At 45.1% G+C, this 24,900-nt stretch overlaps 1 protein-coding gene across 1 annotated transcript in view; it reads right to left on the bottom strand.

The window, feature by feature from the left end:
* Positions 1-24,900, bottom strand: part of PRDM16 (PR/SET domain 16) — a 257,410-nt gene that overhangs the window by 154,971 nt on the left and 77,539 nt on the right. Inside the window, exon 3 of the mRNA XM_026862888.1 lies at positions 3,219-3,269. Within this exon, the coding sequence (XP_026718689.1) occupies positions 3,219-3,269 (51 nt within the window). The remainder of the gene's footprint in view (positions 1-3,218; positions 3,270-24,900) is intronic.

The raw sequence follows: 24,900 nt of genomic DNA, 5'->3' as shown, positions 1-24,900 counted from the left end.
AAAAAAAAAAAAAAAAAAAAAAAAAAAAAAAGTGTCTTGTAATGGACACTGGCCTTGTTTCCTGCCAGAGGAAGTCTAAATCTTTCATCTCCCTCTCAAAGTTAAATCAAAATGACAATGAAGATAATGATAACAAGGCATTTTTTCAATGTATTAAATGCACCGGAGAAGCTTAGGGAAATTCAGAGCGAGAGAACACGTGAGCTGCTCCCGAAGCAAAATAAACAGACTGCAGGAAGATGGCTCGGAAAAAAAAAAAACGCCGTTTGGGAATATGGGACAATATACCCACAGGTATAACTTACAACATTTGTGCACATCGCTGAATGTCTGCATTCAGCTCGTGGAAAAAAAAAAAAAGCGCCAATCTCCTATTTTAGCATTACGTTCACAATCGATTATTTGAAATTAAGCAAACGGGATGAGGAGCTGACGTATATTTGTGCAAGTTAAACTAAATATCAGCAGGCAACGTAGATAAAAAGAAAAAAAAAACAACAAACCAAACTGTTAGGAGCACACCACGTTTTAGCCTGATGGCACAGCACATTTCCAGACACCGAAAAAAATGATCCTGGGTACAGAACCTTTAGTAATATCGCTAGAAATCTTAATTCTTGTGAGACAACCACTAACGAACAAATCAACTTTCCGGTGTTAGTAGTCCCAGCAGAAATAACAGTAATACAACCTGAAAAATACTGGACATAGCGGGGGGAAAATACTTCTTATTTTGCTCCAAGCGGAAAAGGGGCCTGCTTTATCATACGATATAATGGTGTCTGCTACGCTGCCCCTTCAGACTTTTCCCTGCCTTGCGGTTTATGAGAAGTTACCTATAAGAGCGTTATTTTTTTGGCAGCTTAACAACAGAAATAATACTGGGGTCAATTTTTCAGCAGAGATTGCTTCCTGTGCATCTTCCTGTACCTCTCACTGCTACCACGCTTCCCTTCCCCTGCTCTGTTGGGGTTTTTTTTTGTTGGTTTTTTTTTTTTTTTTTACTGTTTTCACAGATTTCCTCTGCATTCTAGAGATTTTTGTTCTCTTCCTAGTCCTTGTTACTACCCAGTTCTGAATCTGGGATCCAGCAGTCAATGAGCCACTGAAAATTACGGCCCCTCTGCTTGGCTCTGACTTCTCTCCTAGTTTAAATCAGCCCACCCACTACAGTTACATTTGTCTTCAGTCACCTTCTCACCACCAACTTATCTCTGAAGGAACAGGAGTAAATTGAAGTCAAATCTCAACTATTGTGTCTTCAGGGATATGACAACTGAATGATTTAGAGAGGTTAGAAAAGGAAATCTTCTCCCGAGAGAGCTTTGTGCCACCGGAGCAAAATGCTAGAGTGTGACTTACAAACAATTTTAAGATATTACAAAAACTGTACAGAATGATTTTTCATTCTTTATTTTTCATTTTCTTCCGACTGAAAAATCTGTCCAGCAGTAGTCTTTTCACAAGCCATAAAGTTTAGACTTGAACTCTTTACCTTACTGCTTTGACCTTTTTTACCCTAGCTGTAAAACCCTACTGCCCATCCTTCAATAAATTTATCACCTCATAAACTCCCACTAGTGCTTCTCTACAATGCATTTAAAAGACAGAAGTGGAAGGCCAGTCCTTTCCCCCCTTGTCAAATATCATAATTGTCCAGGTTTATACCTGATGTACAGGAAAATATTTAAGGACACGGTATTTTTCAAAGACCGGTAGTTTTTCCAACATTCTCCTTCGAAATGAAAGTAATGAATTTTAAATGCAAACCCACGTATTGAACATTTAAAGCCGCCAGTCTAATGTTTTCCTTCTACCCTTGTTTCATACAAAGCCCGCTCTCTAGGGCAGTGTAGGTGCTGTGGGGTAGGGATGTAGGATTTACTTGTGATATTGTAATTAAAGACTGAGAAAGAAATAGTTGAGCAGTCCCGAGCCAGGGAGAATTTACTCCATCCTTGTGATAAGTGCGTTGTGATAATAAGAACCTGCCACCTTGTCACCATGTCTGTTCAGACAAAAGGATCCCACAGAGGGCAGAGACAAACACTAAATGAGTTATGGAGACGAACAAGGTAAAAAGTTCAGCAGTATTGCGATAGGTCCTCCGCGAGGTCACCGGATGGTCAGAGGACGTTTCGTATTGGTAGCCTGGCTTGCTGAAATAAAAGCTTATTTTTTCTCGATATGGCAGGAATAGAATGGTCCACACCGGCCATGTGTCTAAATAGCTTTTCCCAAACTAACTTTGGAGCCTGACAAGTATTATGTTTCACTTTGTTTGGCAGAGCGAAACAAGTGCTTCCTTTTAGCTTTCAGAGTTAAGAAACAGTACTGAAGATCGCCTAAATGGATGCATAAAAATGGCAGTTGTTGCAAGTTCCAATTTTAAATACTTTCCACTTTCAAAACCTTGTATTTTATGAATAAGCCTGCGAATACCCGTTGTAAGACAGTTGCATATGAAAAGAATTACCGCTGGCTCGTTATTTCGACAAGGACGCTCTACCTCCACACACCCAGAGAGGCTCTAATCGAATATGACTTGTAACACTTCGCGTTACTAAAGCCGTTAACCAAAAGACAGCCATGGAAGGAATGTCATTTTCAGTGTTCCTGAGAATAACCCCGACCAAAAGAGTAGACTGGCTACTGAAATGCGTAGTGTTGAGGCTGCCTCGCAGCTACTATGGAGAAATTTATACAGCTGGGCTGTATTTGGAACACATTTTTCTCTGGTCAGTATTATAGTTTAAGCATCAAAACGTGATGAAAAGCACCGGTAATGCATCATGAGAGTTAAATTTTATCCTTTCATATACCTATTCCTTTTTCCCTTCAACTTCACATAAGCCACATTTACATGGTGAAGTGACCTCTAAAAATTTAGCACTTGTAACAAAGGACCAACATTTTCTTTTACTGGAAAAGAGGTAAATGAGGTTTTTCGATTTGGACTGGCAGCTGTTTATATTGTAGCGGAATCAAGGAACACTTCAAACTATTATTTTCTTTTTCATAAATACTGGAATCACAAAAAGACAGAAAAATATGCCAGCAGAACCACAATACTTAATCCAAAAAAGCAACGCCAAATATTGGAAAACTTTTACGACACTGTTGCGATACACACCTTTGTTCAAAGTAAGAAGAGAGAAAAGCGTCTAGGTGTATTTCAGACAGTAAAACAACTTGCGTAAGATTGATCCATATCCTACCTTTTTTATATTGCCCTCTTGGGAGGTCACCTCAGGATCAGTCAGTATTTGCTAGAGAAAAAACAAAATAGAAAAAAAAAAATTAAGTTGAATTGCATCTAAGAATGTTATAAAATAACAAAGATGATGATGATGATGATTCAAGGCCAAAACTCTCAACTGCAACAGAGCGACACGGATGTTCTGGAAGTTAGATGGAAGGCTTACACCACAACTACTGTTATATTCTCCCCGACATTTTCAGGTTTTCTGTAGCTTCTATAAGTAATTTCTTGAGCTTTGGCTGACGAGAACACGTGTTTCTCTGCGAGGTGGCGGGTGATTAGCACAAGGCCACTAGGAGGATGTGGAGCCCTGGGGGCTCTCCAGGAGCGAGTCCCTCCGGAGCAGGTGCCCAACGGCTCCGGCTGTCGCCGGGCAGCGTCGCAGGAACGGCCACGGGGACGGGCCCGATGCCACCGTCCCCACGCGATGCTGGAGGCGTCTCTCACCTCACCTGGACAAACGCTCCGGCCAGGGGCTCAGCCAGCAGCACCCCAGCAGCTCCACCCCAGCAGCAGGGACTGCCCGTGGGGTCGGGGCACGGGATGCTTCGCTCCCTCAGCGAAGGTCTTTAATTCCTCCTCCAAGAGCGGTGTGGTGCTACAGGTCATTAGAACGCTGCTGTGCTCTACCTCAGATGAGATCTGGGACAGCTGGGAGGTCAAGTACCTAAACCTTCTACCACAGCGGATGGCCCCATCAGGGGAAACGCACTCTGCACGGACTCGATCGAGCAGCTGGACTCCAAGTATTTAAGTAGTTTCACCGACCTCAGAGGGGATCTCAGATGCCTAAGGTTAAACACAGGATTCCCAAGCCCAGGCAATGTATTTTGGCTACCAAAGAGGAGCAGAAAAAAGCCCCAAGAAACAAGAGACCGAAATGCAAGGAAACCCAGACTAAAATTTAAAAAAAAAAAAAAAAAAAAAGCCAAGGAGGCTGTGTTCAGTGTCTCGGCAGCTGAGGATTTGGCACAAAGTTCTTGGACCCTTCTGACCATGCCCAGGTGAGATCGACCAATCTACAGATTTCAAAACTGTTGGCAAACATCTCCAAGCTCAGCTGTAAAAACAACGTGTCATGCTTTAAAAAGCAAGAACCCTAAACCGTTCTGTATTTTACAACAGCTCTAATAGATACTGAAAGCGCGGTTTAGAAAGTAGCTGAAAGCAAATAGGACCAAGAGGTGAAGACCAGAGCAATAAAAATCTGTGTGTTCCTGCACTCGCGTGTGCACACGGAATGACTGAAAGTCAAATATCTGTGACGCGCAGTTAGAGGCCGAGTTACCGGGGAGCTGCGGAGTGTCCTCAGGCTCCCGGCACTGCCACGGGGAGCCAGCGACCCCCAAAAGCCTTCTTGAGGATTAGGCCGTGAGACTTCCAGAGCTGTAATATAAATATGCCCATGCTAAACGATTTAAAAGCCTTCACGGAACACCGCTGCTTCCAAAAAAAAAAAAAAAAAAAAAAAAATCTTTAAAAACAATTGGTTAAGTATGTGCATTCAGAGTGCATAATCCACCCGTTCAACATGACCATAAACGTAGAGGGGAAAAAAAAAAAAAAAAGAAAATGAAGTGCAAATTGGCCTGTGGTATAGTTCTGTATAAACAGGCTTAAGAGTCAGGAATTCCTGAGTCTGAATCTAAATGCCAACACAAGCTTCCTTTTGTTGGTTTGGATAGATCTGCACTCAAGGGGCAAGTTCTGTTTCTCAAACAGTATTTATTTTATTTTTTTTCCCTTCAATTCACAGCAGATCCCAGATTTTAAAATTCTTCGAGAACAGAATTTCTGTAAAACGTGTTTCATACATCTTCAGAAATGGCACATCTACAGAAAAGTATCAGCGGCTGTTTATCTAACAGTTCATTCAGAGCATTTCAAAATGGCTGATTTTTGACAAGGTGAATTTTTATTTTTTTTTTTCCAGTTCCCTCCTATTACAGAACTTCTGGGGTTACAAACCCTGATTTTATGAGGAATTTTAGTTTCAGTGGAACCATCTCCACGTTCAAACTGTCAGAATATTTACATGCGGGAGAAGGTGTTTTAGCAGCAGTGGGAGATTGGGAACTCTTTTGAGATGGCATTTTCCATCCTTCCTTTGCGCGGGACTTTAAAAAAGAAAGATGATGATGTCCAAAATGCAACAGGGTGAGACTCGGTTCTGCCGCGAACTTTCTGCATCAGCTTGGACACGGCCCGTAACCCGAATGTGCCTGAATTTCCGATTTGCCCACGTCGGTAGAGCAGGTTGACAGTTTGATGCTGAAATAGTTTGGGGACTTGGGTGTGGGGGGGTAGCGTGTGCGTGTAGGGGCAGAGGACAGAACCCGAAGCCTCCGGCTGCCAAACCACGGCCAGGGCTGTCCCAGAGCCTTCGGAAGCCTCCCCGGGCTGGGGGAAAATGTCAAAAGTCTTCCTCTAACTCCCAGTTTGGAATGAAACCTGTCTGACAGCACCCTTCTGGAGAGGTGGAAATTCAACGGGCGGGTCAGGTGTGCTGGCACCCTGTGAGCTCGGAGGGGCAGAGACCTTCCGTGGGATCGGGCTCTGCAGCAGAAGAACTCGGTGACCGCACCACTGTGGTGTAAACAGCACCTCCGAATTAAATGAGACGGGGCGAAGGAGGGAAAGTAAGTACCAGATGCGATGTTTATTAATAAGAATAACAAGAGATACTTTGAAAATCTACTCATTGGGTAGTTTTAGCTCAGGCTGGACTTCATCTTGTGCGAATGCCCTGAGACTAAATATAGCGCTTGACGTGTACAGCGGGCTGCGCTTTTGCAGTTAACACAGATGTTCTTAAAATGCACTCAAAATTTACACCATATGCTTTTTCTATCAACTGATACGTTGATTTTAGCCAAAAGAAAGACATCATGTCAGCAGCAGCCACGTCAGAGCAACTCGTGCTGTTGGAGGTGGGTCTCCGCCGACCGCTGACGGATTTCATGACCCGGATTCAGCGAACTGGTGGTAAAAGGATCCCGACTTAGTTACATCAGTCCGGGATGTGCTATAATTTTTGCAAAGCCTCCTGAATGTATACTAAACATGTCAAGTAACACCATGTGATTCTTTTTGAAAAACAGTTTACAAGCTGGCATTCTCCAGCTGCAGTTAACCCTAATTTGATTACATTACCGAGACAGATCACAATGAGCTTATGTAAATAGTAACGTTATCCATTCATTACGTGAGCTCAGATAAACTGTCATTTAAAAAAAAAAAAAAAAAAAAAAAAAAAAAAAACACAACAAAAAAACCCACTACAAAAAACCCACCCCAAAACTTGAATAGGCCTGGCTTGGTGCATTCAGCAAAGTCTAACGGTGAAGAAGACGACAGAGTAGAACCTTCCCCCGTTGTATCATTGTGAATCTTGATTTTTTTAAGAAGTATTCCACACCAGCTCCGGGTTGGAAACAGAGCGACCAGTAACTCCACAGCAGTCTCTGTGCAGATAACAGCGCTTTTTTCTGTAACTTGCTCTTCCTTATCACCTGTTTGGTCAGACCTCAGAACATCCCCGCTGAAGTCAGGCAGAGTTAAAGTTAAGCAGGGTTTAGAGCAGCGCCCCGCTGTCCGCGCCCGCCCTGCCCCAGCTGCCCCCCTGGAACCGCCCCGGGCACCCCAACGGCCCAGCTCAGCAGGACGGGGACATCGCTCGCAACAGCGGAGCCCCGGTTGTGCCACCCTCGCCGCCTTACACCTGCCGCTTCTCAGGGAGCGCCGTGCAGCAGATCACAAAAAAACCCGCGATCTTAGAAACGTTTATTTTGCCTTAAATGAGCTGAGGGCCTCTGATTCTTACTTGCGCACAAGTTCACGTTAATACTTCAGATGAAATCGCAAGCGATGTCCCTCCTGTGCCTAATCTGCTGTGGTTAAGAGGGAAGTTACCCCGCGTGGCTGAGATGCGGTGACTGTACCGTCACCCCGTGCACACGCCAACACCACCACAAGCAGAGCAAACATTTTCTTCCAGCCAATTCATTACGGGCTTTAAAAAACATCTCCACTGTGCTACTGGGAAACATTCGTGCCAGCACAGCAACCACAGCCGCCCGACACGGCATCCTGGTCCAGGCCGGTGGCTGCTGCCTCCAGGAAACGGTCCCCGAGCAGGGAAAAGCGTTTGACGGGCTGCGATGGGCACCAGGTGAAACCCAAGGGCGTGTTTCCGTGGGGGCTCCTCTCCCGTCCGACCCACGGACAGCACGCACGGCCTCACACGCTTCTCCGTCGTTCTGCACCTCGGGTCCTGTTCGGCTCAGGAGAGAACACTGCTACTAAGCTACAAATCTTCCTACTTTTCATTGATTATTCCTTAAAAGTTTTATCCTGCAAAGTCCTGAGCGTGCTGGCCCTGACCCAGTCAGGTATTTAAGCGAGTAGTATCAGTGAAGTTAATAGAAGCAGCAATGCTCGCGTGCGTAAGTGCTTTTCTGGACGGCGGCCAGGAGCACAAAGCACCTCCAGCCTGGCACATGAAACCCCTCTCAGGTGTCTGGTCCAGCCCCGTGCTCCAGCCCCCCCGGTGTCCCCCAGAGGACGGAGCGTGCTGGGGATGCTCCCCACGGAGCCGCTGCAGCGGAGGGTCGAGCTGGGAGCTGGGGCCTTTGGAATGAAAAAAACCCGAATCTTCTCAACTGGCTGCTGGTACGTGGTGGCTCACTTGGCTCTAACACGTACAGAGCGTCGTGACAACTTTATGCCCGTCTCCACCTGGCTTTAGCAAATATCACAATAACATTCTCACTGGTACACAAGGACAATAAAAAAAAAAAAAAAAGTATTTCTCATTGTCACTATTTGCCCGAGACCTGAAAAGCCATCGCTCATTATATCGGCAAACGCTGTTGCCGCAGCAGCAAAGAGCTAATCGGCTCTGCCATGAGAATCAGCTCTGCCAACTGCAGACTGCAAAGGCACAACCAGGAAGGGTTTGTTTATTTATTGACAATGTGCCGATCTTGGAAGTGAAACCAAAAACCCGATTTGTGCCCAATGCAAGACTGTCACAGCAGCTGTGGCTTTTCTAGTTCTTCCACAAAGTTGGGCATCATATATAAAGGTCTTTTATAGGTTATCAAAAATCTCACTGCTACCCCGCGGAAACTCCTTCGTCACAGAGCCTGGATACATCAGTAACCGAACACAAACATCACCCTGGACAGCACAGAACTTCAAACGGCACACAGGGTCGATACGGAAGCTGTTGGGCTGATTTGCAAACAATCATTACATCAGTGTAAAAAAATTAAACAGCAAATTTTGTAAGCTCTGAACGCTCTGTGGATGAAAAATATCTACTTAAAACGCCTATACGCCGAGGCCCAAAGACGGAGTTGCCTGAAGTTATACGGTAAATCAGCGGCAAAATTCTCAAACTTTTGCCCTTACTGAGACGACTCTGGAGCCTCCCAACTGAATAAACCGGAATAATTAATAATCTGATCTATTGTCACCAATGCTACTACCGAGTCCTGACACAGCAGTGGCACTATCAGTTCTCTTCTCTGTGTGAACATTGCCTGGATGGCCAATAGTGCTGCATCAGCCACAGCAGCCTGTGCAAAAGGCATTAAGAGTTTCAATCCAGTTTGTGATGCTCTTGAGTACTGGCAGGGAACGAGCTGCCTCAACATTAATTTTAATCCAGATGCTTTCCGGGTAAACATTTTCACCCGGACTTTGCACATCTGTTTTTACCTCCCAGCACGGAGACACTCTTCATCTGAGCTTCCTGAAGTTCCTTAAACGCTGCAATGATTGATGCCCAGTTTTGATAGGTGATGCTTTGGGCTTTATAAATGCATCGCTCAGCTAGGAAGGCCCGGCCCGGGAACACCTTTAAAACACGATCATCCCGAGGTGGAGCTATGGAAAAGGTCAGAAATTATATATGCTGAAGTTGATTAAAAAGCACTATAATGCCATTTGTGCATACAAGATCGTTGGTAACAGACCAATGTGGGTTCACGAGGACAGAAGAACCACCTGAGCACCGTATTAAAGAAAATACCTATAAAACCCCCTAATCGGGATTGCCAGGTTTACGCTGTGTTTCTTTGCTGCCCCTTGGTTTTCCACCAGGAACCCGTCCCATCGCTGTGCAAACTGCGGAGGAACGTGCCTGCCCGAACCCTGCGACCCCCTCTGCAGTTCGGAGCAAGGAAGGTGAGCAAGACAAGCTGCAAGTACCCCTGCACGGGCTCACCCTCGTGATGACGGGGAGCGTGTTGTTCAACTTGGCATTCAGGAGCTGGAACAGCCCTTTAAAACACAACAGCTAACCGCCCTACAAAAGCCAAGTCACAGAGATGATGCTCTTTCACAGTAAAGCCAGAGGGAGAAGGAACCCACAGAAAACCGGTTCAGCGCTTCAGAATTTTTCTATTAGCCATATTTTTTAAAACACGGGGCTTTTATAGCACTTTCTGGACAACAATTTACCAAAATTTTATAATTTTTTTTATACCAAGTAAATTTGTGAAGCCCTATTAGCTTGAGGAAACTTTCAATATCCTGCCTTGGGAATTTGAAACGAATGTGCCCGGAATTAAGAGGAAAGGGAGGAAAGCTCTTGTCTGAGAGGAAGAATTTCCTTTCCTGGCTGGTGAGTGAAGGAGGATGAACAGCACGACTCTGACTGGCAAGGAACAAGCCAAGGGCTGAAAAGAGTATAAAGAATAAACCAACCATTCACTGCTAAGGGCAACCCCAGCACAATTGGGAACACTGTAGAGCAGCCAAACTGTGGTTTGTGGATCAGTAACAGTCGGCAAAGCCGTGGTATGTGCCCCGCAGACCATTTTATAACCATTTATTTCTCAGCAGAAGGTCTGAACAAGAAGGTGGTACAGTGCTGCGTGAAAAAACGTTCAAAATGAGAAGGGATCCGTGGCCCAAAATTTCTGGTCATCTGCCGCGGGGAACACCTCTGCGCTCGCTCACGTCCTGTACGGCTTTGCAGAGGAATTCCTCCTCTCTGCCTCTCCTTTCAGGAGAATAAAATGCAGTTCACAGAGGTGAAGCATTACAGGTGATTCCGAAGGGTGTTCAGAAGAAAGGAACATCCCAAGTCACCTTTTAGTAAGGCAGAGCACCTTCTTACCCCGCAAAACAAACCTCTGTGATCCAGAAAGGTGCGGGAAAACGTCGGGGGGTAGTTAACGTGAAGAAGCACGAGCGTCAAACGTTAAGAATATGTTTAAGAACAAAGAAAACAAACATGCAAGTTACATACGTGGTACCACAACTTTTGTATCACTTCTGAAAGACGTAGCTCCTCCATGACATTGCGATCGAGTTCAACTGCAAATAGCAGGAAGTTAAACAGAATCTAATGGAGAGCATTTGTAATAACTTCAATAAGCTGAGGACTTGAGACTTTCAGCCAAGACAAATAAGAGAGGGTACTGATTAGAAAATGTCACCGTTTCTCTTGCCAAGCACTCAGGGACTGGTGATAGGAGAGTATTAAATATAATCTCACAGTCTTTAGGGGCTCTTTGATTTTATATTGCGTTCTTATCGGGTTCTTAAAGTCCAGTGTTAATGAGCATGAGAAATGCACTTGATAGTTCGGCAGTTTTGCTAAAAGAAAACGCGTTTCATTCATTACATGGCGTTCCTTGGAGTCAAGTTAGAGACACATTTCCCTCTCACGTGGCGCCTCCCTCGATCCTCCTTCTCCGTCTCTGCAATCCAACATCACCTTTAGCAACCATCTATTTACTGTTACTGCTCGAAGAAAACAGGTTTTACCAACTACAGACAAGGAGATCTTGAAGGACTCTGGAGCACAGACAAAACATTTACATCGTAAGGGCACAAGCACTGCATCCCCCCCCCTTGGCAACATATTGTGATTCTTGACAGAGTAAGTCCCAGTTCACAATGTAAGCCTGTACGTCTTCTGTCTAGTATTTTGCTCGCTTCTTGAAACGCCTCCCGGAAAAGAAATGCGTAACAGTATACACAAGGTAAAGTTCAAATTAATTAAGATTTTCTTTTTAAAATAGTCTTACAAATATTATCCTGAACTCCCTTTTTCCTGAAGGGAAATTCTACGATAAAACTGAATTCTGAAAAAAAACCAAAAGGGACGCTTCTCTCTCTGTCCAGCACCGAGCAGTGTGTACAATCTAAGGATTAGAACAGAAGTTGTAAGTACTGAACTGTATCTGTATTTACTCAGATTGTTCGTCTTCAAAATTGGGAATGTGCCCAGAAGACTTTTATGCTAAATAAAATATGTGATCCTCTGACACGATGTGTTTCTGAACTGCAAACCAGTTACATCTCCGCTCTAACCGTAGGGAAAATAGTAGTAGGAAGGAAGCGTAGGGTCATCAACTCTAAATTCTGTCTGCCACAGAACTACATAACACAATCACTTAATGTAGCTAGAGCTATTTATTATCTGAGCAAAAAATCATCTTGAAGAGTGAAGGGTAATGTTTTGGTTAACAGATAAAGCCCTGCTGTTTGCAGCAACGTAAATGGATTGGACGGTTAGCTCCAGTCATATCCGATCCATCTATCTTTTGTTCTCGACCCTTTTTAGTTATAAAAATGACCTTGATATTGACAGAATAATATAAACGAACTTCCCCTCTACTTCATATATTGATAACCTGTTTGTTAAGATGATCAGTAATAATCATAAGTAAATAAAGAGAGACTATACATCTTCTTGTAATGGCAGGGCTGACACGCACTTGATCTGACGTATGGGGACCTCTGGGCTTTGGCTGAAGAGCTCAGACTCCGTATTAAATTGCAGCCTTTCTATCCAGGACACACGTCGACATATAAATCTATAGATGGCAATGCACTCAGACCTTAGTATCTGATCGCACCTGTTACGACGAGGATATCTTAGAGAGTACCCCCAAAATGAAGTGTATTGAAACGGATTCAACCAATATGCCATCTAGTCTCTGGAAGAAGTCGTTACTCGAACACCGGTCATTTACACCTCCCTGCGGGTGAGGTTCATACACAGCAAATCGACTGATTTGCCTCGGTCTTCATATCCCTTGGGGTGGCATTCGTTTCCAACCCCGCGGGCAAGACTTTCAAAAACTTCCTGCCCTTCTCCCTTCAGTGGCGGATGAAGCACCTTCAAACCTATCTGGCGACATCAACGCTATTTCTTTATTCTTACGAACCCCCCTTCAGCATAGACAAAGTCCTGACATTGATGCTGGAACTGCTTGGCACCAACGCTGTAGGAAACAGGAAAGCCTCAGCACTTGGATCTCTCCACGCGTCCTGTTGCCGAAGAGAAGGACTAGAATCAGGCGGACCAAGGTAAAATATTTTCTTCTTTAGGTCTCAAGGTACAGAGCAGGGCCAGCTGGCTCTGGCTTCTCCCATCACCCGTGCGGAATGATAGAGCCTCCAGCCTTATTTAACTCTAATAATTATACAGTTAAGAAATTGAGAAAGAACAGAGGAAAATGACCTCAGTTCATTCTCTTCCTCACAGCCTAAAAAGACACTGATAAGAATTACGATTTTTTTTTTTTTTTTTTAACCACAGTTTAAGAGTATATAACAAATAATGTTTTTCATAAGCATGCTTGCCTGTCTTGGTTCAAAAGCCAAGTCTTTTCTCTGCCCAAGTAACACACAACTTTGCTGAGCTCACCGAAAGCGTTCTAGTTCCCCACATGCAAGCATGTCAAATCACAAGCCCAAACGTAAAAGCCAACTTGCAACTCACTGCACAGAGAATTTGCCAAAAATCCAGCTCAATAAACTGCAGCTATATCTAGAGCTTATCCTCCGTTCCATCAAAGTAATGGCCTGCACTGTAACCATAGTAGTGCGGCAAAGCTAAATAGCTAAGCTCTGACATGTAGATTTTTGATCATTAATCACACTTGAAGGAAAATAAAGCCAATATGCGACGTTCCCACCAATTTCAAAAGTCCAAAGTGGGAAATGCACTGTCTCATTTAGCGGCTTAGTTTTGCTGCTCCCACTGTGAAAGGAAGGAATGAAAACAGCAGCCCCTCTAAGAGCTGGTACCGTCCAGGGGGAGCGCAGCCTGTCTGGGAATGCATCCCTGCCTGGCACCCCCACAGAAAGGATGGGATATGTCAACTTGATACCCATCAGCAGGATAACCTAACCGTCACTTTAACGTGACAAGGTCATAGTCAGTCGGGGTGATGCAGTAAGAAAAATGGCCCATTAAATCCTGAGAAGAACTGGAAGAGAAACATAAGGCTGATTATGAGACGTTTGAGTCCTATTTATTTTCATGGAAGATGCAGATACTCAGGGCTCCTTTGCAGGATCAATCTGTTTCTGAAAGAAAAATAAGAAAACGGTGACGAGTGCAGCCACCCCGGGTGCCTGCCACAGAGAGCTTCAAGGACGTTTACATCACTTATCTCTCACTTAATTTAGCAAAATAAGCCCTTGATGAACTGGAGATATGACGAGCCTTGCATGGGCTCTGAACAGGAGGGGAATTTCCTGTACTAGAACGTCTCTTTCGCGGTATGATCTGTGCTAACCACAAGGACCAGTTTCTGCCACCACTCCTTCGCCGCTTGTCCTCGGGACACACGGCTGCTCAAACAGGGAGTAAGTACCTATTCCGAGTTGGGACGTTAACCTGGAGAGGAATTCCCTGTAGGAATGTTCTGCGCAACGAAAGAGAACAAGGGAGGGACAGAAAAGGGCACTTTGTCTTCTTTTATTCAGAAGCAATATCAAGCAAATGATGCTCTCTCTAAAGAAGAGTTAATAAGGAATTATTCTGTGGAGTAACCTCAGACATCGGCACAATCAGTTTCTTATTTAAAAAGCATACAGCGTTGTTTTATCTGAATGGATAGGGGGTGCAAGGTGAGATCCCTTTTAAGAGCTGTAGAAACAATCTCAGACAGGACTGGATAATATTATGCTTGGAATGATAATATTGTGTTTGGAAAAGGTCAACATTTTATTTAATCAGCCAGACAGAGAGTGGGTGGCAATTTCAATGCATTTTCTTGAGACAGGAATTCAGGGAGTCCAAATGGAAATAAGTTGGTGGATTTTTTTCTTGGGCTGCTGATGTCTTCCCCAGGTAGGAATTTGTGTTTCGAGGGCATAATAGGGCTGGGTGTAGCTCTGGTGTTTCCTTGGAGGGAGTGTCACCTTGAGTGCCTGTGTCTTCACCGTGCATCTGGTTTGTAAACCAGCCACGTTTCCGGAATTGACAAATCGGAGAAGTACAACTGCAGGCTACAAAAAAATTAAAGCTAAGGTAATCTTTAGAGCATCTTTATAAGCAATAAATATGAATCACTTCTGAAAATAAATCTATGACGGCGTATCGTATGCTGTGCTGTGTGTCATGAGCTTGGAAGGAAGTTTCACTTTCTCAAGTCTGCAGTTACCGAGATATAATACTTCATGGCTACAAGAGCGTCAGCTGGTTTGGTCCCATTTCCAAACCTTCCTAAAACAAAGGCAGTAAAAAGAATTCAGGAGTGAGAGACAGAACTTTGATCTCTGTAGATACTTGGCATTTGTTTTGCTTTAAGAGTACATGTAACAGTGAAGCGGGAGGGTACACGAAAGCTGAGGTGGACAGTCATACAACACAACACAGCCTCAGTCTCACGAACCACAAGGAACAAGGTGCGGTCTGTTTTCTCCAGAGCTTTGATGCGCCCCTGATTATCAAAAAGCTCCTCCCGGACGTGAGGCTACAGTGCTTTCGTTTTCTTGGTTGCGTTCTTTTTACCAGCTTTTCCAGGTGAGCTGCCGGAGGTGTGAGGGCAACACCCCGCGAGCAGCAAGATCGCAGCGCCAGTGCAACGGGGACTCACAGGAGGATCCATCCCTCCGGTACAGAGGTGTGTGCGCACTGGGGCAAACGAGGTCGGCTTGTTCTTTAGGAACACCAGCAGCACCAGGACCAACTCCTGCCCTCCGAGACCAAACCAGGCTTTTATTCCCCAGGGAGAGGCAAGCCCTAATCTAGACCGAACGCTGATGAAAAGAGACAGTGAATCACTCGAGAAAAGAGCTTATAAATACAGTGAGCACTTAATTTCTTGAGATCAGAGAACCTGACCGTTCTCTGCTCGCATTTTCTCGATGAGCCATCTTCTCGGTAAGACCTCACAGCCAGCCGCTTCAAAGAGACACCTGACAAAACGCTTCCCCCCGCTCTGACCGCAAGCTCCAAGCAATGGTCCTAGCTGTCAGAGAGTTTGCTCAGAAAATTCTGAAATATCTGCAGAAGACTTTAAGCCCAATCATCTGAGATTTTTTTACAACTCTGTATGTTATCCGTGGTAACGCCAGTTGTTTGCTATCAGAATTAAAATGGATTCGCCTTTTTTTTTTTTTTTTTTTTCATTAAAAGTTTTGAAAAGCACACACAGCCCTTACTGTTAATAAACACTCCAAGTAAAGTTCTGAGGAAAATCTTGGGAGATCCAGCTCGGAGTATTGATTACAAGCAGTTTTTTAATCTTGTGCCAAAAGGAACATTGAGGTTAAAAGATGGCTCCGTACATGATCTTGCCAAATAGCCTTTCTGTTTATGTCTTAAAACCTACCACCAATAGATCATAGACAAAGCAATGTCCATAATGTATCCAGATGCTGGAAACAAAACGGATTTAAGCCATTGAAGAGGGTTTAATGAAGTAAAGCATTTTTTTCACTGCCAGCCCAAAGTAAATAACCGCTGATCTGAGACAGTTAAGAGATCCTATCGTCCTCACCAAATAACCTCAATGTGCCATCACGGAAACTGCTGCTTTGTGGGAATAACGTAACAGCAGTTTTACATTCTCAGAAACTTGGTTCTTGCCTTCCCCAACACCCGAAGCCTCTCGGGATTGCGAAAGCGTAAAGCAAGCACGGCAAAAGCAGCAGCAGTCCCCAGCGCTCGTCAGCCTGTCCTGCTGGGTCACCGGGGCCTGTTCTGACTAAAGGAAGGGAAGGATCAACTCATTAGCACAAGGCTGCCGTGATTCCCCCCACTCGCCCACGGCACCTGTTCGGACCAAGCTGGAAACGGCCCAAAACCCGCCGGGTCGGAGGGCGCCGGCTGCTCCTCCTCCCACCGGAGGGACAGCTGTGGAAGGAGCATCGCGCCTTTCCCACAGGGGAGCAGCAGCATCCGCAACTGGAGGTTCACACCTCTCTTGTCGAAGGCGGTTTTGCTGCTTTGAGCATCTGGCATCGTGCTGCAGCTCGTGCTGGCGTCCAGGCAGATCCGTAAGGGACTTCGAGGCTGGGATGAGTTTGGGGGTCTTCAGTTTCTCAGAAGGCACCTCCTCATCTCATCCTCCCACTCCAGGTTCCCGAAGTATCACCAATGTATTTAAGATGTGAGTTTTTATAATGCAGAAGGGATTTGCATTTGTCGGTTTGGTTTGTTTAAATCAATAAAATGATGATTTCTGGTATCAGGATGAGCAGCGGAATAAAGCAGAGAAGCAAGAATAAAACCATACCAAGGCTGTCAATCTGACTATAAATTTATAATTCACAACTGTGAATATAATATATAATTCTCGATTGTGAATAAAAATATATAATGCAGACATTTGGCCTTTTGACTAGAAGAACATTAAAATTATATCCAAAGCACTAACCTGCCTGACCCTAAGCTGTGCCAGGAGCTCAACTTGATTAACCCCCCTCACCTTCGAGAGATTTACTTGTGTGCTCTCACTTTTGCCAGGAGAGTAATGACAGGGGGCGTTATCTGCCAGCCCACACGGTTTCTAAATTGTGTTTTGGTTCAAATAATAAAAAGTGGGAAAAAAAAGAACTTTACGGCAGGACATCCGGGCTGTGCTAGTTGGTGAAAGTACCAAGTGTTTAATTCGCTCTTTTGAAAGTAAACGCTATCTAAGCAAGAGTTCTCAAAACCAAAACTAAAGGTGAAATATCTGCTTCGACTGATTAAGCTCGATTCAAACTAACACAGACAATTTAGGGGTTTTGGAACAGCTTATTCCACAGCTCTAAGGTTTAAAAGTTTGGGGTTTTCACATTCTTGAAAGCCTTCCAGGACGTGTCAGGAGCAGCTGTACGCAACGCAACCCTGGCAGAGCTGGGGGCTTTCCCCAAGCTCAGCAGATACATCTCCTCCGTTATTTCCTTCCGACAGCACTGGCGGGTGTTCTGCAGGCATTCCACATTCTTCAGGTGAAGAGGAACGCTCCTGCTTCATGGGCAAATGAGCACGAGAGAACATTTCCAGCCCTCTTTTGCTCTCGGAGCCTCCTGCCTCCACAACCAGCGTCACTTTTACAGGGTTTTTCACCGTTGAGGATGCACAGTGAAGTGACCAATGAGCACAAACAAAACACAGACAAAGAAGGAACCATCCGGCCTTACTTTAGGTTCTCTTTCTTACGCATGTATGAAAAAAAAAAGATGTTTTGCAGAGGGAGATTTGGCCCCGCAGCACTGCTCTCCTAACTCACATAAAATGAATACACAAAGCAGCATTTGCAACCTTATCTCGTGAGCCATAACACCAGAATTCAGGTTCTGCGCATTCGAGGTCTATGCATTTATTTCCCAGAGATTTTGTGCAACCCAGTTCAATTATGAATTTGACTGCTTTTTTTTTTTTTTTTTTTTTTTTTTTTTTTTTTTTTTTTTTTTTTTTTACAGAATATAAAAATCCTTCTCCTTGCACCACATAATTGTGTTCCATGGCAGAACTGGCATTCATCATTGCCCCGCTGTCCCCTAGCCTAAAAGATAAAACATCCACAGGGTAATAAATGTCAAACTATGATTATTGATGCTTTCAATTAAATTGATTATCTATTTGAGGCGCATAGCATGGTGATTTATTGCTGTCTGTTTACGTTGCGTTTGGCACAATGGCTTCCCTGAAAGGTGAGCGTTTTGACTGTTTCGATAGATTTTCCATTAAATCTGATTTTTCCAAAAGTGGCTCAAAACCATCCCGGTGCTTGGTTAGCTGAAATGGCACCTGATCGAGTCTGAAACACTCTACGTGTTTTCTGTTATCTTCTGGAGCGCGATGTGAAAATAGAAAAGGAAAACTTTTAAGTGTTAATGGAAGGACAGAATACATCCTTGATTTACATCCCTCATTCAAAAACTTTTATTTACCGACTATATTAATCAAAAAGTGTGTGTAATCTTGAGCTTTGCTGAGTACTGCCCACCTCAACAGAGAGATGGGATGACCTTCGACTCGTCACTGGCATTGTGTTTTTATTAGTTTCAGATAACAGGAGCTATAAAATTCACAGACATTTGCTCACCAATGATAATCAGCAGCTGCTTCACAAACAACGCTTTTGTTAGCTGCGTCATGGTTAAGGTGACACAAGTTGACCTTTATCTGATAATTTACTTGAAGAAATGCCTTATGTGGCCGGACAACCTCGCACCAGCCTCCACTGCTGTTGTTTCTCCGGAGCACAGCACAGTTTGGTTCAGTTTCAAAAAGCAAATGTGGCTCAAACCCACGTACAGCCTCAACAAGCGATGCGTTTCGTGTGAAATGCAGGAAATTAGCACGAGAAAAAAAAAAAATCATAAATCTCTCACTGTACTCTTCTTGCTAGCTATGAAGAAAAATACGTAAAACTTCTCTTCAAGCAGGTAGACCGAGAGAAGCTCAGTAACAAGCCCCACCATTTTCAAGGGGAAAAAAAAATAAAATCCAGTGGTGATAAGTCACTGACTTTAAGTTTGAGACAGGGACCATTTTTTCCTCCATTATTCCCCACATCTGATATTTCCAAGCAATGGGGAAGCACCACGTCAGAAAACCTTGTGACCGAACTTCCTGATGTGACACTAAGCCTGATCACGTTTCCCACCATTTATTATCAGGAGCACCCAGGACAAAAGTCTGAAGCCCGAGTGTGCTAGCTGATACCTAAAATACAAAGATGAGTCTGCCCACAAGACCTTGCGAAATAAGTGAACGCAACAGATAAACAGCGAGAAAAGAGAAGGATTACTATCCCAATTTTACAGACAAGACCGAGACAAGAAATTAGGTGACGTGTCCAAATCACACAGTCTCTGGCATTTAGAAATTGAGTTTCAAGCTCCTTAGACCTAATCTTAACAATAAGGCTGTCATTCCTCCTCAGATGCAAACACCTTTGACCCCAGTAAGCTCAGAATTATACACACACCAATTCAGACTTTGAAGCCTGGCTTATCTCTCAGTAGTGTAACTGTCCCCTCTGCTATAACTAACAGAGCTATCCGAGTAAAAAACAATCACGGAAGAAAAAAAAGAAAAACAAAATCCCTACAGCTCAGCTCAGAATTAACTCTTTTACATTTGGTACGTTCCACCTCCACCCTGGCAAAGCCCGAAGTTCTTTAGAGTTTCTCCATGTATTAGGAACCTCTAAAACACGAACCGAAACGTGAGCAGCTTCAGGGAGGAACCACAGCAAGTATCTAACAACCCAGAGCAAACCTGCAGGAGAGGGAAGGGCGAACACTAAAGTGGCATTTCCATTTGATAGCGTCGGCCCTACTTGAGAATGCGGAATGTAGCAAGCCAGGCTTAAATCTGGTCATCAAACCGGGGTGAACACCTGTCGCGAGTTTCTGACCTGCCGCTATCTGGGAAGTTAATTCTCTAAGAGCTCGGGTTCACCAGGACGTCGTTCTGGGGCGTCAACTCAGAATAACAAGCGACACAATCCCTGCAACGCCCGGGGTTTTTATTAAATGTCTCCCTTGTGAGTATTAGGCCCAGTCCTGGCTGACCTGGGAGAGCCGGTAAGAACAATCCCTCACGCTGGTATGGCAGCAGCACCTGCACCGGCTGCCAATGAGGAGGCTCCGGAAAACTCACTGGGAGATTCCTGCTGCCAGACCCTGTGTTCCAGCACGGGACGTGGGGGTCCCCACGGCTCCCAGCCATACGTCAGGGGTGGCCCATGCCGGTTCACTGAACTGTGAAGCTCGCTGAGAAAAAACACGATGAGAAAGACCACAAGCAACGGGGAATTAGGACAAATTCTTTTTATAACTACAGATCAAGGCCAATTGGCTTAGCCGTTTCTGAACATCAAGGCTATTTCCACAAAAAGATAAATATATGTACTGTAAAGTTTATGTGGCCAGCCACTACCCCTGCAGCAGAGGTTAGAAAATGGGACATCTGGTTTCCAAAGGATCTCTGTGTGGCTGTGCAGAGTTGTAATTATAGCAACAATTTGTTGAGAACAAGAACGTATTTTTTTGGCTTGAAGGATGATGCTAAAGACCTGGAAGGAAAAAAAAAAAAAAAAGCAGGAAATCCCATACGATGGAAGGTAGCGACTTCCCTCCTTAGCACACATCCCAAGCTCCCAGACGCGCGGAAACAAACTCCAAGCCGCCCTCCGCGGTGAGGGCTCCTGCGGCGCTCCGTGGCCGCTGCCTGCCCGACAGAACGTGCCGCTGTGACGGGCGGCAGCTCCGAGGTGAAGGTGTTTGCATATGCAAAGTGCCTGGGCTGCTTCCAGTCCCGCAGCCCTTGTCTGGGCTCTGGCACGGGGGTACATCCGTGTCTGCGCACACGGGGAGCGAGCCCAGCCCGTGCCCCCCGGCCCACGCTCCCTTTTCACCGGCTGACACAGCAACAAAAAACGACCGAGTGACTCAAGGGGACTCGGTGGGTTTTATTTCATTGGACTCGAGAAATAATCGAATTCCGTCACCCTGAAAAATCTGTGAGCCGTGAGTACCACTCCCTTCAGCCCCGACTGTGCCCCAGTGCCCTCCCCACTGCGGAAATGCACACGCGAGGCCGCGGGGAGCCGGGCAGCCCGAGACACCTGGTCCACCACTACCCACTCTGCAGCCTTTGGCGAGCGGGATAATGATCGTTAAAAACAAAAAAGGAAGAACTTTCTGAGCATTTGTTGCTGCTTCCCATACAAGTCTCTTCTTAAATATAACTTTTCGAATTGTACGGGGCAAAGTTCTATCCCAGAAAAGGCAAAGAGAGTGAAAACTGAAATGGCAGCGACTGCGGTTACTTACTCATTCAAGTACAGACTATGGCTCACAGATCTTTCCACCCAGCCCCAACAAAAACTTCCTAAATCCTCCCAGAAGTTTGAATCGCTCTCTCCTTCCCTTTCCTTCCTGTACTAGATGCAAGAATGTGCCTCTTCAAAGGAAACTAATTCTTGGATTCACTCATGGCCTTGGTTTCACGCAAAAAAAAAAGTGCTGGAGCTCCCTGTTCTGGCAGTGAGCGCTGTGAAAGGCTTGTCTCGGAAAGGAAACACAGATTTGGCCTTCCGTCCTGTAACATTCAAACCTGGAACCCAAAATAAACCGCTTCTCCTCTCTCCCTTGCTTCACTCACACCAACTAAGCGCTGTTTGCGGAGCGGATCATAAAGAACTGCCTGCTGGGATTCACGTGAATGAAGCAGCTGTTTGACTCTGAAGAACAGCGTCTTCACTCTCGACAGAAGGAAACCATCGCATTTGTACTTCAGTTATCTGACTAAAGGCAAGGTTGGGAATTTTTTTTTGATTTTTTTTTTTTTTTAATAGGGGCACATTGAAAATGTTACTGTCTTATCATGGCAGCTGTGCGCAGCTATCAGTAATAACGGCGATGGCGGGACCGGGCTCTGCCACAGAGGAACTGAGTAGGCATCTGCTCTGTTTAACGCACAGGAAGCACAGGGCAGGTTTGAAGAAGTATGCAAAGGATGTAATGGAGACTCTAATGTGTTTAGGTTTCTCCAAAGGAATCTAGTTTTATCAGAAAACAAAGGTCCTGATGGGATTATCAGTAGAAAGAAACCCAGAACCTGTCTAGCTGGGCAAGGGGCTGTGGAGATTGTTATGTCAAGGTGCAATAGCTTCCTTCCAGGCTAAACTAAAAGCTCCATCTGTAAATTAGTCTCGTCCCCCAAATTAACTGGAATTCTGCATCCAAATGTAAGACTATTGGCAAATAAATTGGTGCTTGCCTCATGCTGATTGCTTGTAGAAAGAGAAATTAAGATGTCTGTTGAGCACGCTGAGGGTGATCTACAAGAGGCACCACTGCCTTGGCAAACCAAAACGTTGCTTTCAGGAGGTTTATTAAGAACCATACAAAGGGCATCCCTGTTCCGAACGGGATTGCTGCAGCACACTGCCCATCAGGACCAACCCAAGAAACGTCTAAAGCTTACGAGTGCTTCACACCTTCAGTATCACTGTTTCATCTTCAGTTCATGATCCCTCACAAGACACGAAACCAGAGCAAAAGGTGGGGCGGGAGCAGCAAGGGGGAAACAGGAACCAAAAGCCCAAGAAACTTTTTCACAGGCAGATAAGTTGGCCGTTTAGAAAGCAGTAACTATTGGTGAACTTGACCCTTGTCTTTTTTTTTTTTCCGATACAGGATTAATAAAACAAATAATTATTTAAATTCAAAGAGCAGCCTCTGTAACATAAAAAGGAGCCGTGTCAATCTGTTAGTCTCAGCTCCGCTCAGTACGGCTGTATCACAGGCGAATATCAAGGTGAAGCCGTAAGAATCCAACCTGCTGCCTCCTGAATCTCTCAGACAAGATTCAGTGATTACTCTTCAGTCAGGGGGGACGATTCAGATCGCTAAAAAGTTTCGAAAAAAATCCAGATTTACATCCTGGTTGAGGTATTACAACACACTCAGAAGAGTGTTTGGATTCAAGGGATCTTGATGAGACCATAAAATACGTACAACATAGGTATTTTAAACAGAGAACCACAACAGTGCGGAAAACCACAGACAGATTTTTTTTTTTTTTTTAAATTCGCCTTCCAGGTCCCTGCAGGCTTGCACTCTTCTCTCCCCATTCCTTTCTCTCTCTCGCCCTTTTGTCACGTCGTTGGCATCCTCCAGCCCTTCTCAAGGATTACGTTCTTCACCTGGTCAGACGTATCCTAGAAATCTGTTCCTCTTACACAGCCGTACACGGGGATACTCCTACTACCATTAAAAAACCACTGCCACTGCTGTTGGGTGACACTTTGTTTTGTTAAGGATGTGGAAGGGCTGTTCATCAACAGCCCGAGCCTTTATCTCCAGCACAACATTAACCTCAGTCCATCTGATATCTGGCCTGTAACAAAGGGTGCCTGGTTTTATCGACCGCTTCCCAAAACGTTCCCGGCGGATCAGAGCAGCAGTTCAGCCCTCCGGGGTCTCTGTCTTCAGACAGAGGCAGAGGATGAGCCCATACACGTGGTTGCTGATGAACGCAGCCCTCCTCCCTCTTCTCTTCCGTGTCCCCCTCCTGCTGTACCCTACCATCCCTCACCTCCCCCACAAGCACCAACTAAAAAAGGGAAAGAATGAGAAAGTGAGTACTCTGTAGCTGGCACTGCAGACAATGTATGTCTTGTGTGAGTAATTTAGCACTATGGCCAGTCAATCTGGTTTCTGGGCCCAATGCCCTGACCCTCTTTAGAGCTGCTCTCTCTCTCCAGCACAGTGTGAAACATTTCCTTTCACAGCACTGACACTTTGCAGATTGAGACGTCAGGCCTGTCCAACTGCAGCAAATTAGCAATTTTTCTTTTACTAATTGGAAATAAAAATGTTTGCTAAGGGAATAATTTGTAGGAATGCAGTGTTAGGTTTCCGGCTTTTTATAAGGATGCTTTAAACTTTATACGTGTGCACTTTTCTTCTGTTTTGATGCCTTGCACTGTAAATTTTAATAGGTTACTCGACTTAACTTTACAGTCTCAGCCTTCCAAAGGATTAAATGAAGTTTTTAATTTATCTTCCTCTCCAAGGCAGCAGGGTCTTCTTAAAGTAGTGCCTAGCGCAGCTTGCCCACTCCTCCGCAAGCAAAGAAGAGGAACTCAACTTCAAAGGGTTAAAAACACACATTGGCTACGTGGCATCTGGATGAACCTCGGGCAGGCGATTTGTTTGCGAAGCCTTCAGTTCACAGCTCTCTCCAAAGTCCCCTGCGAGCGTGGTGGAGAGGATGGGGAGCAGCTTCGGGAGGGCTTTTCAGCGTCAACCTGCCGTGAAGGGGCAAGTTCATCGCTAGGAACCCACGGTTCTGCGCAGTCGCCGCGCTCCGAGCAAACCCCGAGCGCAACCGCCGCCTCGCCGCTCTGCTGCTAAGGAAGAGGGACAAGGAGGCTCTTCCCTTCCATTTTTTTTCAGCTCATCCGCACTGAAGAAGCTTTGCCCGTTCAACGAGGAAGTATTAATGCTTTGGGCAGGGTTTGGTGCTGGCTGTGTCTGAATTTTGAAACAACTTTCGCATGCAGAAGTGGACTGGGGACGGTTTGACCTATTTGATCCCAGAAATTGCTGCAGTTACAAAATGGCATGCCAATGGCAGTCAACAGACTTCTTCAGATTAAAAAGTTCTTCGAGAAGGCGGGATCGGCAAAGAGCCTCCTTATAATCTACAGAAACCTGCTAAGAAGCTCGAAAATGAAAACAAAATGCCCTTTTGCTGAAATACGGTATTTTAGCTTAACGTGCCCCTGTAATTCTTAAGGCATGTAATGTCAGCCTGCAAACTGCACTCAAGCCGCAGTACATTAGCTCTTATAACAATGCCAGCACATAAAGAGTTACTGTTCTTTCCCCCTGCACGCACACCCCACACAACCCCCCCCCCC

Source organism: Athene cunicularia (assembly GCF_003259725.1).
Source record: "Athene cunicularia isolate RWA chromosome 21 unlocalized genomic scaffold, athCun1 chr21_part1, whole genome shotgun sequence".
Taxonomy (NCBI): Eukaryota; Metazoa; Chordata; class Aves; order Strigiformes; family Strigidae; genus Athene; species Athene cunicularia.
This window is presented reverse-complemented; position numbering and strand designations above follow the sequence as displayed.